General features: G+C 52.7%; 1 protein-coding gene across 3 annotated transcripts in view; it reads left to right on the top strand.

Annotated features, from left to right (window-relative positions):
• The window catches only part of UBE3C (ubiquitin protein ligase E3C), a 117,679-nt gene extending 110,905 nt beyond the window's left edge, over positions 1-6,774 (top strand). For all 3 annotated transcript variants that reach the window (XM_057549557.1, XM_057549556.1, XM_007165469.2), the window contains exon 23: positions 5,942-6,774. In XM_057549557.1, the coding sequence (XP_057405540.1) occupies positions 5,942-6,112 (171 nt within the window). In that variant the 3' untranslated portion in view covers positions 6,113-6,774. The remainder of the gene's footprint in view (positions 1-5,941) is intronic.
• Positions 6,775-13,616: the final 6,842 nt, after the last annotated feature.

The raw sequence follows: 13,616 nt of genomic DNA, 5'->3' as shown, positions 1-13,616 counted from the left end.
GGAGGGCAGGAAAAGTTGAGGGACTTACATTAACTTTCAAAATCCCAAGTAGAATTATAGTGAAAGTTCTCTGGTCCTGTGTTGATGATCCCATATAATCATAATTGAGTTACCATTATACCATGAAAAATAACTTTCTGGAAGCCATGAGACAGTCTTCCTGTTTCACATTTTTTTCAATGATCTGAAACATTTTAAATGCGAAACTTATTTAAGAGTTTTCAAATCCTTTTGTGGTTGTCATTAGACTCCAGATTTGGGGAAATCACCGTAATGTTTATGCTTTCTGGTTAGCTCAGTGTGTGTGCTGAAAGGGCTGACAGAATTCAGATTTGAAAGAAGAGAATGGCTTTTAGTTGAAGTACTATCAGTAGCAGTGGCAGGCATGCATAATTTCAACGTTATGAAACTCCTTATTGCCAGATTATTGGCGAAGAGTAGCATCTGCTAAAGCTAATTGAAGTTTAATATGTTTAATGAATGTGATTGTTACAGACCAAAAAAATCATTAAAGTGCTGTAGAAAATTGTTAAGTTGCCATCAGGCCACATAATAAATTGATGATTTTTCTCACTCTGAATTAATGCAAATTCCCGTTGTACTCTGTTTAGTTATGCACAAAATGGTACCCTTGACTCAGATTTCAACAAAGAACTTCATTTTTTTAAAACTTTTGAGACCCCAAATAGGAAATTCAATTAGCATTATGATAGAAACAGTAAAATGTGGCATTTAACTGCAAAATGTATTTCAAACTTTCCATTTACCAATCATTTATCCATTTACCCAGTACTCACTGACCCTGCCTTCAGAGACCCTTTTCTGTTTCAAAACTGTGATGTTTTTATTTTAGTATATTCAAGCATTTGAGAAAATTGTTGCCCTCAGTGTACTCAGAATGCTAAATGATAAATGTAATAAATGTTATTTCTGTTTCTCTTTTGGTTCCGTTTCTAACATTTTTATGAGACATTTAAAGTGGCACACAGGGGCTTCCCTGGTGGCGCAGTGGTTAAGAACCTGCCTGCCAATGCAGGGGACACGGGTTCGAGCCCTGCTCCGGGAAGATCCCACATGCCACGGAGCAGCTAAGCCCCTGCGCCACAACTACTGAGCCTGTGCTCTAGAGCCCGCGAGCCACAACTACTGAGCCCACGTACCACAACTACTGAAGCCCGCACGCCTAGAGCCCACGCTCTGCAACAAGAGAAGCCACCGACCACAATGGGAAGCCCTCGCACCGCAACGAAGAGTAGCCCCCGCTCGCGGCAACTAGAGAAAGCCTGTGTGCAGCAACAAAGACCCAACGCAGCCAAAAATAAATTAAATTAATAAATTTATTAAAAAATAAAAATAAAGTGGCACATAAACTATAATTAGGGGTAAAGACAGTGGGTTTTAGCACATATTAACATGCCATATAGTTTTTGTTTCTTTGGTTTTTTTTGCCTGCATTGGGTCTTTGTTGCTGTGCACGGGCTTTCTCTAGTTGCGGCGAGTGGGGGCTGCTCTTTGTTGCGGTGCGCGGGCTTCTCATTGCAGTGGCTTCTCTTGTTGCGGAGCACGAGCTCTAGGCACGCGGGCTTCAGTAGATGTGGCACGTGGGCTTCAGTATTTGTGACATGCAGTCTCCGTAGTTGTGGCTCACGGGCCTAGTTGCTCCGCGGCATGTGGGGTCTTCCCGGACCAGGGCTTGAACCCGTGTACCCTGCATTGGCAGGCGGATCCTTAACCACTGTGCCACCAGGGAAGCCCCGACAGGGATTGTGTAAATGAAGTTTTTATTTGCCAGTAGAGAACCGCGTAAAGACTGATGATAAGAAACGTGTAAGTCTCTGGAGTCAGCAATTCGTGGCCGTGCTCTCACTGCTCAGTTTTGCCCATGTCATAAAGTATGTGCTAAATTCAACGTGTAGATGAAACAAAACCCAGTTGAAATGCAGTTTCGGCCCTTCGGGCACCTGTCGTGGGCTGACGTGACACGTGCTCAGGGTCCCAGTCAGGGCAGGAGCTGCACTTCTGTTTTGTTCTTTTTTTTCCCTTGCAACAAAATTAATGTTTTCATTATAGAAAATTGGAAGTTGTGGTTAAGTATAAGGAAGAAAAAAAATACCTATAATTGCTCCCATTCTAACCATTATCGTGTTTTTACGCGAATGTGTGTTTGTATCTATATATATATATGGGCATGTGTTTATGCAGATAGACATGATTTTAAAATATAACTTAAGCTGTATCGTGTTCAGTTTTACAGGCTGCTTTCTTCACTCAGCATTACATCAGGATCATTTTTCCACATATTAAATAGTCTTTGAAATATTTTTTTTTTTTTTTTTTTTATTTATTTATTTATGGCTGTGTTGGGTCTTCGTTTCTGTGCGAGGGCTTTCTCTAGTTGCGGCAAGCGGGGGCCACTCTTCATTGCGGTGCGTGGGCCTCTCACTATCGCGGCCTCTCTTGTTGCGGAGCACAGGCTCCAGACGCACAGGCTCAGTAATTGTGGCTCACGGGCCCAGTTGCTCCGCGGCATGTGGGATCTTCCCAGACCAGGGCTCGAACCCGTGTCCCCTGCATTGGCAGGCAGATTCTTAACCACTGCGCCACCAGGGAAGCCCTGAAATATTTTTAATAAACTTCATAATGTCCCATCATGTGAGTCTACCACAATTGATGTACTGTTTTTTTTTTTTATTAGTTGTTTACAACTGTTCCTTCCTAATAGTGCCGTCAACATCCTTGTACCTAAATCGTCTGCATCTCTGATTATTAGGATCCACTCCTAGAAGTAGAGGCCATGGTGAATGAAGGATGTGAATGTGTGTGAGTTCCTGCTGCTTCCTGCCAGGCCGTCCCCACAAAGTTATCAGGTTACACCCACAAGAGGAGGATTTGGAGCCGGTGTCCGCAGAGACCACTGAATAGACTTGCCGCTGCGGTGGCACTTGAAGCGTTTTCGCTCCTGTCGCGGCTCTAGGGAGGGAGCATGCTAGTGTAAAGGGCGTCGACCAGAGGTCCACCGTCCAGGTTCTCACTACTCACCAGGCACCTGAGCTGGGCTGCCAGTTTGCTTCTCTGTCGCCGTTTTCTGCATACGTTTGGCAAGGAAGTTTAACTAGCCAGGCTTCTGAAACCCTGCAGTAGTGGAAAGGCAAGAGCACGCAGGCCCGAGAGCTAGCCGACTGAGGCTATCTGGGTAGACAGTCCCCACTTTACTGTGCTCCTGCTGGAAGGGATCGTATACATCCCATCTTGTATCTAATGACATTCACGTGTCACAGAGAGAGTCACTGGTTATCTGTAACCATCAGAGGACCTGGCGTGTTCCGTCTGGAACAGTGTCTAGGAGTTCAGCCTGCAGATGCTTTTGCCCAGTGTAAAACGACTGGAGGACATGGTTACTTACTGCATCATTGTTTGGAAAAAGTGGAAACGACCTAAGTGTCCATTTACAAAGAGTGCTGCACGTGCCTGCTGGGACCCGTGCAGCTACAGAGGAGCAGTGGGGAGACCGGCTTGGTGCGGGAAGGCCACAGAGACGCATTATCAGATGGAAAACCGTCAAGGTGCAGACAGCGTCTATAATGCGCTAGCGCTTTATGCTTGTTAGGTGGAGGAGGGAGAAAACACTCTCTTGTCTCTGCATCAGGTCTCTGTGGAAGGTCCTCAAGACACCCACAGCATTGCTGCTCATGGGGTGGGAGCTGGGCAGCTGGGGGAACTTCTACACTATAGCTTAAAAAAATAGCCACAACGTCATTATTATGTCTAGAAAATGACTGCCAATGCCCGACAGCATCGGTGCTGCTGCTGCGGGCAAGCCGCAGTCCAGGCGCTGCGTCTGCCTGGGGCGTCTCTCTAGTCCTTCCTGGCCTGCAGGCCCCGCCCTCCTCGACTGTGCCTGTGGTCCGGTCAGTGGGGGAGCTGGGTTGCTTCTCTGCGTGTCTTGTAAACTGGTCGCTAGAGGTTTCACCAGATTCTAGATGTGAATGTTTCCTCTGGCAGCAACACTGCCCGGATGCCGTCGTGATGCCCACATCCTCTGGCCGCAGCGTCGGACCCAGGGGTCGTGAGTCGCCTCTGCAGCGCGGCTCCGTCTGTTTCCAGCATCCGGGCGTCTGCGGGGCTGAGCAGTCACTGTGCTTGGTCACCGCCTAGATCCATCCTTCACTGTGGTTAAAGACAGCCGTCTTCCAGCTGTATCATTTCTTCCTTTCTTAGCTGATTTTTCTATGAAGGAAAACTTTACTTTTTCTCATCAACTCTTTGGTTACCCTGAGGACTGTTTGTACAGCCAAGATACAATAATCAAGTAGATCTTGATTATTCCTCTTTTACAAGTTATCAGAACACTGAGGGGGATAACTGGCATCTTCTAAAGTGCATTTTGGTTCATTATCATTATGAACTTTTAACATTTGATGTGTTTCAATCCATTGCAGTCACTCTTTGACATTCAGTATCCCATCCATGGGCGGGCGAGGGCCTTCAGGTGGGCTCCGGAGTCCCAGGTAGCTTTGGGTCGCTTTCTTGCTTTTTGGTATGACAAGATAGTAACACTTGTCACGTACATTTCCTGGCCCACGTCTGGAATCAGATGTTTTCCCAAGAAGCCGTATTTCCTTTCTTCGAGAATAGGTTGGTAGAGGCCAAAACCCAGGCACTTGATCTGTTCATTGTCACAGGTGGTCATTGTGTCCAGGCCTTTTCAGTGGACAGAGCTAGGAAATGGGTGTTCTTTTGTCCCCAAGAGGAAAATTCATCACAAGTTCAAACTGCTATTTCAAATTGAAATTTAGGCATATAAGGTTTTTATTTCTTTGATTTTTATATTGGGGTCTCTCTTTACCGATGATAATCTTGGCTCCTGTTAGTTCATTTGCTTCCTCTGATAAGTTCTAGGGTCCTACTATAAGTTATACTTCTGTCTAATACTTACATAATGGTGGGACTTCCCTGGTGGCGCAGTGGTTAAGAATCCGCCTGCCAGTGCAGGGGACACGGGTTCGAGCCCTGGTCCGGGAAGATCCCACATGCTGCGGAGCAACTAAGCCCGTGTGCCACAACTACTGAGCCTGCGCTCTAGAGCCCTCGAGCCACAACTACTGAAGCCCGCGCACCTAGAGCCCGTGCTCCGCAACAAGAGAAGCCACCACAATGAGAAGCCCGCGCACCGCAACGAAGAGTAGCCTACCCTGCTCACTGCAACTAGAGAAAGCCCGCGTGCAGCAACAAAGACCCAACTCAGCCCCCAAAATTAATTAATTAAAAATTAATAGCAGCCATAAAAAAATACTTATATAATAGTTATACATCATACTACAGTGGTTTTAGACCAATACCAATAATTTACTGTGACATTTCTGAAAACCGTTGAAGATCTCTTTGCAATTCTAAAACACTGGAAATATTCCTCTCTGTGTGATTAAGCCACCAATAAATAGGTTTATTTGTTTCATTTTGCTTTCGATGTTTAGAGATTGCCTTTTTCTCTCCCCTTGATTGAAATTGTTTTACGCTTCCTGTTGCTGCATCCACATGACTCCTGAGCCTGACCCACAGTGTGGTTCGTTTGGAGAAGACGGGCTTCTGCCTTTCCTGTAGTTTGGTATAAGCAGAGGTTTATATATTCAGCTCTTTACCCTTGTACCTTTTTGAATTTTAAACACATTTTTAAAAGACTAAAAAATGAAAGCTTTAGAGGCCCTGTTCACTGACAAGGCTGTGTCTCCCATGAATTAATGCTGTTCTTTATCCCTTTTTATGCGTGGAGCCCAGGGTACAGTATTTGGTAGAAATTCAGAGCTGAGTCTTGAGCGCAGTGAAAGGGCGAGTGTCCTTTTGGGGAAAGGTGACTGGGGGCGGCAGCTTTTGTGCGTGAGTCTGAAAAGCTCATTTCAGGCCGTGCTTGTTAACGGTCTCCTGCGCATCCGCTGTCTTCCAGGAGCTGTACCCCGCGTTCTGCATTCACAACGGGGGCTCCGACCTGGAGCGGCTGCCCACGGCCAGCACCTGCATGAACCTGCTGAAGCTCCCCGAGTTCCAGGACGAGGCACTGCTGCGAAGCAAGCTGCTCTACGCCATCGAGTGCGCCGCGGGCTTCGAGCTGAGCTGAGCCGGCACGGCCGCGGCCCACCCTCGACGGCAAAGGCCAGGGTCTCCGCGCGGCACCTCGGGCCAGCAGGGTGCCCAGGCTGGACCCCTGGCTCTCCTGGGTCCCTCCCCCGCCACCCCTCTTCCTGCATTTTTAAATGATTTATTAAGTTGTGCTCTCGTATTTAGATGGGCGTTGCTTTTCAAATAACTTAAAATAACAAATGTTATGTGCCACGTGGCTAGCTTAGTAATTTTGCCAAGAAGAGCACAGTTGTAAGACTGGTGGCAACTCAGTGAAATTAACCAAAGATGAAGCTTTGGCTTTGCTGGTGGAGCCGAGCGCGGCCCGAGCCACGCGGCCCGGGCTCCTGGGAGAGGCGCTGCTTGTGGCTCGGCCCAGCCCTGGGTCTGCAGAGAGACGGGCCTGAGGGCAGAGGGGCTCGCTCTTGCTCTCGGGGCCACTGCTTCTCGTGTGGTTGAATTGTTTACAAGCCTAATTGGTAAAACTAAAGGCTTTTTTTTTTCCCCCCTGCTGCCTTTTCCCACAGTGGTTAGGTTTGGAAAGTAGATAACAATGGTAATATTTTATTTGTGTTTTTTAAGCCATTTCCCCAAAATGGGACTAGCATGCTGTTTCCGGCCTGCCGCTGACCTGCATCTTGATGGTTTGGACATTACTGTGTGAGGGTGTGTATGAGGTGGGCACTTCCTTCTTTTTCCATTTCTGTCTCCACCTTGTGCCTGGAGAGCTTTCAGGGGAGGGGGTCTCGGTCCAGTCCCTGCGGCGTGTGTGACTCACGATGGCTCGGGGAGAGGAGACCCTGCAGCGCCGTCTCAAGTCACTTGAACCAAAGTGGCCCTGCGCCTTTGCACTGCGGCCCGGGCTCCGCGGGCCGGTCCTCCTGGATGTGCGGGGACGCCGCGCTCCCGCCCCCTCTGCCCCCCGTCGGTGCTGCTGTGTAGGAGGGGCGGGCGGCCCAGGCGCCCGGGGCCTGGGTGATTCTCTCGGGATTCGGCACTTTATCAGGACCTGGGTGGTTTCAGTCTCCACAAGTCTCCAAAAGCGGAGAGCGTTTCAGAGCGTCACCTGTGAACACAGATGCTGGGGCCGCGGAGGACCCTGGACCGCGCGCGACTTCTCTCCCACGGCTGGTGTTTCGCTGCCACTGGAGCTCTGGGCTGTCGTGTTGAACTGGCCAGAATTAGCAATATACTTCTAAATGTGGGGGGACTGAATGACACTTTCGAGACCGTGACCGTTATCAAAACAAAAATGTATAATTTCTTAATTTGAAGAATAAATTAAGTGTTTAAATGCTCTTTGTAGTCTTGATATACAGAAATAAAAATAATTAGGGTTTGTCCTTGGTTTTATTTTTATTTTAGGTCGTTTTGTGTTGAATGTTCTATATCTTCTTTACTTATTAGTTGATTTGTATATTTCATTATCAGTATTTTGGAAATGGAATATCTGGGACTGAAGAGAAATGGGCAGTTACACTTATTTGGGTTTTTTTCCTCAGCTATTCTGAGCATATTTATTTGTATGTTCCAGTGGCTAAATATTTGCATTAAATTTTTTCCCAAGTCTGTGTTGGAGTCGTACCCCAAATCATTGTAATTAGTTCTGTTCTGCCCTAGTGAAACCACAGCTTCTGAACGTTAGTTTTATCAGGCTTGTTAAATGCCATCAGTTCATACAGGGTACAGCCGCAGAAGCATACAGGGTATGCTTCAGAGAAGGTATGCTAGACAGTAACGCCTGCCGTCTGAAGTGCGCTGAGCAAGGCTTCGAGAAGGTTGACCTGTAACAGCCCTTCCCGTACGTGCTCTCCGGGCCCTCCAGGAGTGACCCTCACCTCGCCAGGTCTCACTGGGTTTAGCATTACATTACTGAGAAAATTATACTTCAGGAAGATTCTCCTTTTCTCCATTGTCTCGTTTGCCGTTTCCTGGTTCCGTTCTGCTCTCTGCTTGGTGCTGGTAGTTTTGTGCTCACACCATGGGAGAGGCTGCAGATACTTCTCACAGGCTGTGTCGGCGAATAGACTTCTGCCTGGTGTCCCGGGAAAGCTGATGAGGGCAGTGCTATCACACCACGGTGCTCACACCGCCCTGCTGCCACTCTGATACTGGCGATGTGTTGGTTCCGTGGCTCTTGGGGGCAGGGGCGGGTGTGCGTCTACGTGGCTCGGCTCTGGGTACCGCGGGGGCCCGGTGAGGCGGCCCCGGGCAGACCAGGCCTGCGGTCTGTCAGTCAGAGGCAGACAGTCGCGCTGATCACGGTGTGACCCGCACAGACCTGGGATGCTCGTGGGCTTGGAGCACAGGCCGGACTCTGCCGGGGTCAAGCTTCCTGAAGAGGGGAGTGCGGAGGTGGAAGTAATTTAATACTTAAGAAAGAAAGTAATTTGATATTTAAGAAAGGTAAACAGCTAGAGGTGCATAGTAATGCAAATAAAATAGAAATTTTATTTGAGCTAGCCTAAATGAGCTAGCCACACTAATATTTAGCTGATTTCCTACAGTCGCCTCTTGCAAATTCCTCTGCTCCCGGTCTGAAAGTGTTACGTACAATAGCGTAGTAATCTGTGCCCCAAGTAACAGCCACGTCTGCACCACACAGGTCAGCAGATCTCCCCTGGGGTTTGTTTTAGGGGAATCACCCCCACTCCCCAAACAAAGGGTGAGTCGCTGAGCCCGACCTTGGCTTCCCAAGGCTTCTTCGTGGCCGGAGTGGACGACTGGAGGCCGGGTGACCCGCAGGTCCAGGTGGGAAGTTGGGCGAGAGCTGAGAGGATGGAGGCAAGGCCCAGCGGGGGCGCCTGTGGCCTTGGAGCATCCCGGACCACCCAGAGGTCTCTGCTTCCAGAAGACTCTGTGAGTTCTTAGCCTGAGTACTTCGTGCCTCAGCTTGCACATCTGTGAAATGCGGATAATCTAGATGCAGGTCTCCCCCATTAAGAAGAACTCACTTCAGTACCTGGTTTTGCTAACCAAAAGAAATCTGAAGAGGATTGGCGCTTTTACCCCCCCCCCCAAAAAAAAGGCGAAAAGCGAAAATCTCGTTCAGCTCAGCGTGTTTTGCAGCGAGCGTTACAGAGGCAGCGCCCACCCCAGCAGTGAGAGCGGCCCCGTCAAGCTCCTTCCCGGAACCGCACTCAGCATCTCAGCAGCAAGCCGCCACCGTGAGCTGTGAGCACCTGTGCTGCATCTCGATTGACTTTGTGTGCCCACGAGCAGGACGAGTCCTCAGGTAACTGCTTCTTGGCCTCACGCCTTTTCGGCTCAGGAAGGGTTTCCTCGGATGCTCTTATTTTCGGAGAGTTGTGGAACCTGTACTTTGGCTTCACGGGGATGTTACACCCGTTTGATGAGAGTTGTGAACAAGCTTTGGATGTCAACATATTATAAACCCAATATAACCTTATTTTAACTTAGGTGGTTTGATGTCACAGGTTGCAAATGTCACATTTTGACATTCGTGCCTTAATAATAACATTGTCGGGACTTCCCCGGCGGTCCAGTGGTTAAGAATCCGTCTTGCAGTGCAGGGGACACCGGTTTGATCCCTGGTGGGGAAACTAAGATCCCACATGCCGCGGAGCAACGAAGCCCGCGCGCCACAACTACTGAGCCTGCACTCCGCAACTAGAGAGACGCCGGCGCGCACACCACAACGAGGATCCCGCGTGCCGATCCCGCGTGCCGCGACTAAGACCCGAGGCAGCCAAAAAATAAACTAACAATTTTTAGAATAATCATAACATTGTTGCCCGTAGGCCACATCATTCCTTTTCCCTCTGCGGAGACGGGCAGAAAAGTCACCCTTCCGCGCTCTCCTCTCCCTTGCCCCACTCTGGCTGTGAAGGGTAGTTGTCCTGGTAGCTGTGCCTGGTGCTCATCGGTGCGACTGCAGACGCGGCTCTGCGGCTGGGCTCCTCCTCCGTCGCCTGCTGCCGGGCCGTCGGCTTGTGTGTGTAGACTGACGACTCGCTGTGTCGTTCCCGAGGTGCCTTCTTCGCCTTTGAAACTTGGTGCGGTGAGGATCTGCCCACCTTCCCCTGCGCTGCAGTTCAGGGACCGGCGCCCACCCTGGCCTCCTGGTCCTGCCGAGCCTCCCCCAGAGGCCAGAGCCACAGGGGAGGACTTCGCTTGCGGAGGGCGTGTGAGGTCGGGCGGGCGGTCCAAGCACGGCGCTCGGTGCAGGAGCTGGGCCTAGCTCAGGATGGCGGCGTCAGGAGGGCACGCCAGCTGGGGACGTCCTACGGCAGCTTCGGCTCCGATCCAGCACGAGGTGCTGGCCAGTGCTGTCTGGCCGAGGAACCAGGAACCGGAGGGACCCGTGAGAGCCCGAGCCGGGGGAGGGCCTGTCTGAAGGCACTCACGTCGTGTGACATCGTTAGCTGCCTCTGGCTGCTGGAACCGGTGCCTTTACAAACGGCGTGACGGAAACAGCACTTTTACCCTCTTGCGGCTCTGGAGGCCGTAGGTCTGAAGTCGAGCGTCAGAGGCCCCGGGGTGGGGGGACACCCGCGCCCTGCCCCTCCCGGCTCCTGTGCTCCCAGCCCGGCCGTCCTGGACACGCCACCGCCTCCGTCGGCGTCCCACCTCCCTCTGTGTTTCTCCTATAAGGACGTTTGTCCACTGGCATCAGCCCCCCCGTAACCCAGAATGACCTCACCTCCAGGTCCTCAGCTAAGTTACATCTGCAGAGACCTTCTTTCAAGTAAAGTCAGTTCATAGTTCTAGGGACTGGGCCATGGACATAACCGGGGGGGGGGCGACCATCCCCCCACTACACGTGTTCTTCTAAGAGGCAGAGGCTACCACGCCGTCTGAAAACCGGAGCAGCGTGGAAGGTGGGCCCGCTCGTGGAAAGTTGGGGCCGCCTCATTCAGGCTCCGCCGTGGCCGCGTGGCCTGGAGCAGGTGTCTTGATGACCCTCCGTGAGGTGAGGAGGCCACGCCACATACATGTTTCCCAAACCTGCCTGAAGATGATCCTTTCCCTAGCGCTGGGGTCATAAGTCTGTGTCTTGAAAGCGTCCCAGGCAACCCTTCCCAGGTAATTACGGGAAAACAATTAGATAACCTCCAAACTTCCAGTCAGAGTCAAAGAACTTGCCAGGCGGGGCCACACAGCATTCCAGCCCGGGGAACCGTTCCCTCTGCTGGGAAGTCCTGACCCTCTGCTGCTGGGGCAGAGCCTTGCCCCCAGCTGAAGGGTCTCGGCCCCCTGCAGGGTGCGCAGGGCCGGGCTCTACCTGCAGCCACCGCCCGCCACAGGCACCCAGGCGCCTCTGCCCCTGGGACTCGTCTTCCAGAAGCTGAGTGCGGCCCACGGGCTTGTGGCTGCATCAGGAACTGCCCTGCACCCACCATCCACCTCTGCACCCAACGCTGCACCCCTGCCAGCCCTCCTGAGGACACGGCAAAGGCTGACGACTCCTGGCCACTTTCTCGGCCACCTCCACGTCCCAAGCCATGACCTCGGGGTTGCCTGGATCTGCGGTGGCCTCCAAGTCTCTCCCACCCCTGACCTCACTAACCTTCAGTCTCTTCTCAGCTCAGAGCCAAAGGAAGCCCCTGGTCCCACGCCAGCCCCTGCCGCTCCTCTGGCAGAACTTTCCAGGGTCTCCAGCTCAGGAAGAGCGGGAGCTCTGAAGATTCGGCACCCAGCGCCCGCCCTCCTGCTAACCGGGCCCCACTGGCCGCCTTGATTTCCTCCCCGGCCTCAGGGCCTTTGCACACACTCCTCCCGCAGACGCTCAGCTGACCTGCCCCCCCACTTCTTTCCGGTGCCCCTTTGCCCAGTGTCACTTTTCCTTCCCACCGTGTTAAAAGTGGTAACCTGTCTGCTCCCTGACTTACACCTCTCTCCATGGCACTAGTTCTGTCTGATACAGTATGGATTTCACTCATTTATTGTTTTTTCTCCCCACCCCCTAGAATGTGAGTTTCATTACCAAGCTCCTAAAATAAAGCCTAGCACACAGTAGGTGCTCACTCATTATTTGTCACACGGATGGGTTTTCCTACGAAGTTAGCTTTTGCTAAGCAAGGTAAATGTTAATGTCTGTACAGATGTTCAGATTCTGAATCACTGGGCCGGACCAGAACCCTTTGCCCACGTGGTAATGAGCCTGCTGCCCCGCCAATCCAGCCAGGGCGGCTTTCCTGCCCTCCCGGTGCTGACTTCATTCGCGTCGGCGCACAGGCTCCAGCGGGTGGTCCCCAGGGGGCAGCTGCAGCCCAACAACAGGTCTGTGCGACTAACGCCGTGACAGGTGGGCCCCGCCTGCGCTGGCCGTGAGTCGCCCTGTTTCTCTGGGTGGTCCCACCAGCGGCCACGTCCACCAGCCGGCGGCTCCGTCAGGACAGCGGGTGGCCATGCCCAGCCGTCCCCAGCACTTAGCACCACGCCTGGCGCGGGTGGACGCAGCTATCTCTAAGGAGAGAAGGCGGTGGGAGGGAGGCTGGGAATGAGAGAAGAAACATCCGTGAAATCAATATGTTGAGGAATTTATATTTTACTTTTTAAAGGGTCAAACAAATGAAAAGTCGTTCATCCTGGAGTGTGGTCACCTGAAGAAGAGGCCCAGGCCATCTGGGTAAATAATTGCTGTCATCTTACAGACCAGATGGATGGCTTTCCTGACGGGTGAGCGTCTCAGATCCCACATCCAGGACTGACCTCACGGGCACCTTCCCCTCCCCTTGGCCATGCCCACCCTCGGCCCAGGGCGCCCCAGGCAGGCCTGACCCCCCAGAACCCTCAGGAGGCCGGGCTCACCATGGGGAAGGGTGCAGACTAGGGTCTCGGGGGGAGGGGCGCACGGCGGGACCAGAGGGACCAGCGCCAGCCTCCGGGGTCCCTGCCAGGGGGCCGCACAGCACGAGCAGGGTTGCCCAGGGAAGCTCACCGGAGCCCAGCGGCCAGGGTTTCGGCGGGTCGGTCACGTGGGCACACAGCACCCCCATAGCCCCCCTGACATGCTCCTCCTGCGGGCGCAGAAGTGGCCCAGGCCGGCCCGCAGAGAGGGGCACCCAGGCCCGGGCACGAAGGCTCATCAGCCAGGACGCTCCACGAGCCGCCAGGCTGTCGGGGGTCCGAGACCTCGGACCGTGCGGCCCGGCCTCCTGGGCACACGTGGTCTGCACACCCGCCGTCCACGCCCAGGGCCCTCCGGGGACCCCAGCCTGGACTCCACAGGCGGCATGGAGAACCTGCTCTCTCTCGGGGGGCCTGGGGCTGGGCCGCAGCCGGCAGGGAGGGGAAGGGTCTGCCGGTTTCAGTCGGGATGTAAATACTCCCGCCCTGTTGTCATGCGGCTGGCTGGACGGCACGCGCCTCCCAGCGCTCCTGGAACTGGATGGACCCTCGGGGGCACACAGCCCCGCCCGGGGGGCTTGCACACGCTGGGACACGGGGGCGGGAGGGGATTCTGGCCAAGAAGCCAGGTCAGGCTTCTGAGGAGGGAAGGAGGCCCCTGGCAGCGCCTTGCAGGCTGTGGGGTTTCA

This window comes from Balaenoptera acutorostrata, chromosome 7 (assembly GCF_949987535.1).
Source record: "Balaenoptera acutorostrata chromosome 7, mBalAcu1.1, whole genome shotgun sequence".
NCBI classification, from domain to species: Eukaryota; Metazoa; Chordata; class Mammalia; order Artiodactyla; family Balaenopteridae; genus Balaenoptera; species Balaenoptera acutorostrata.
This window is presented reverse-complemented; position numbering and strand designations above follow the sequence as displayed.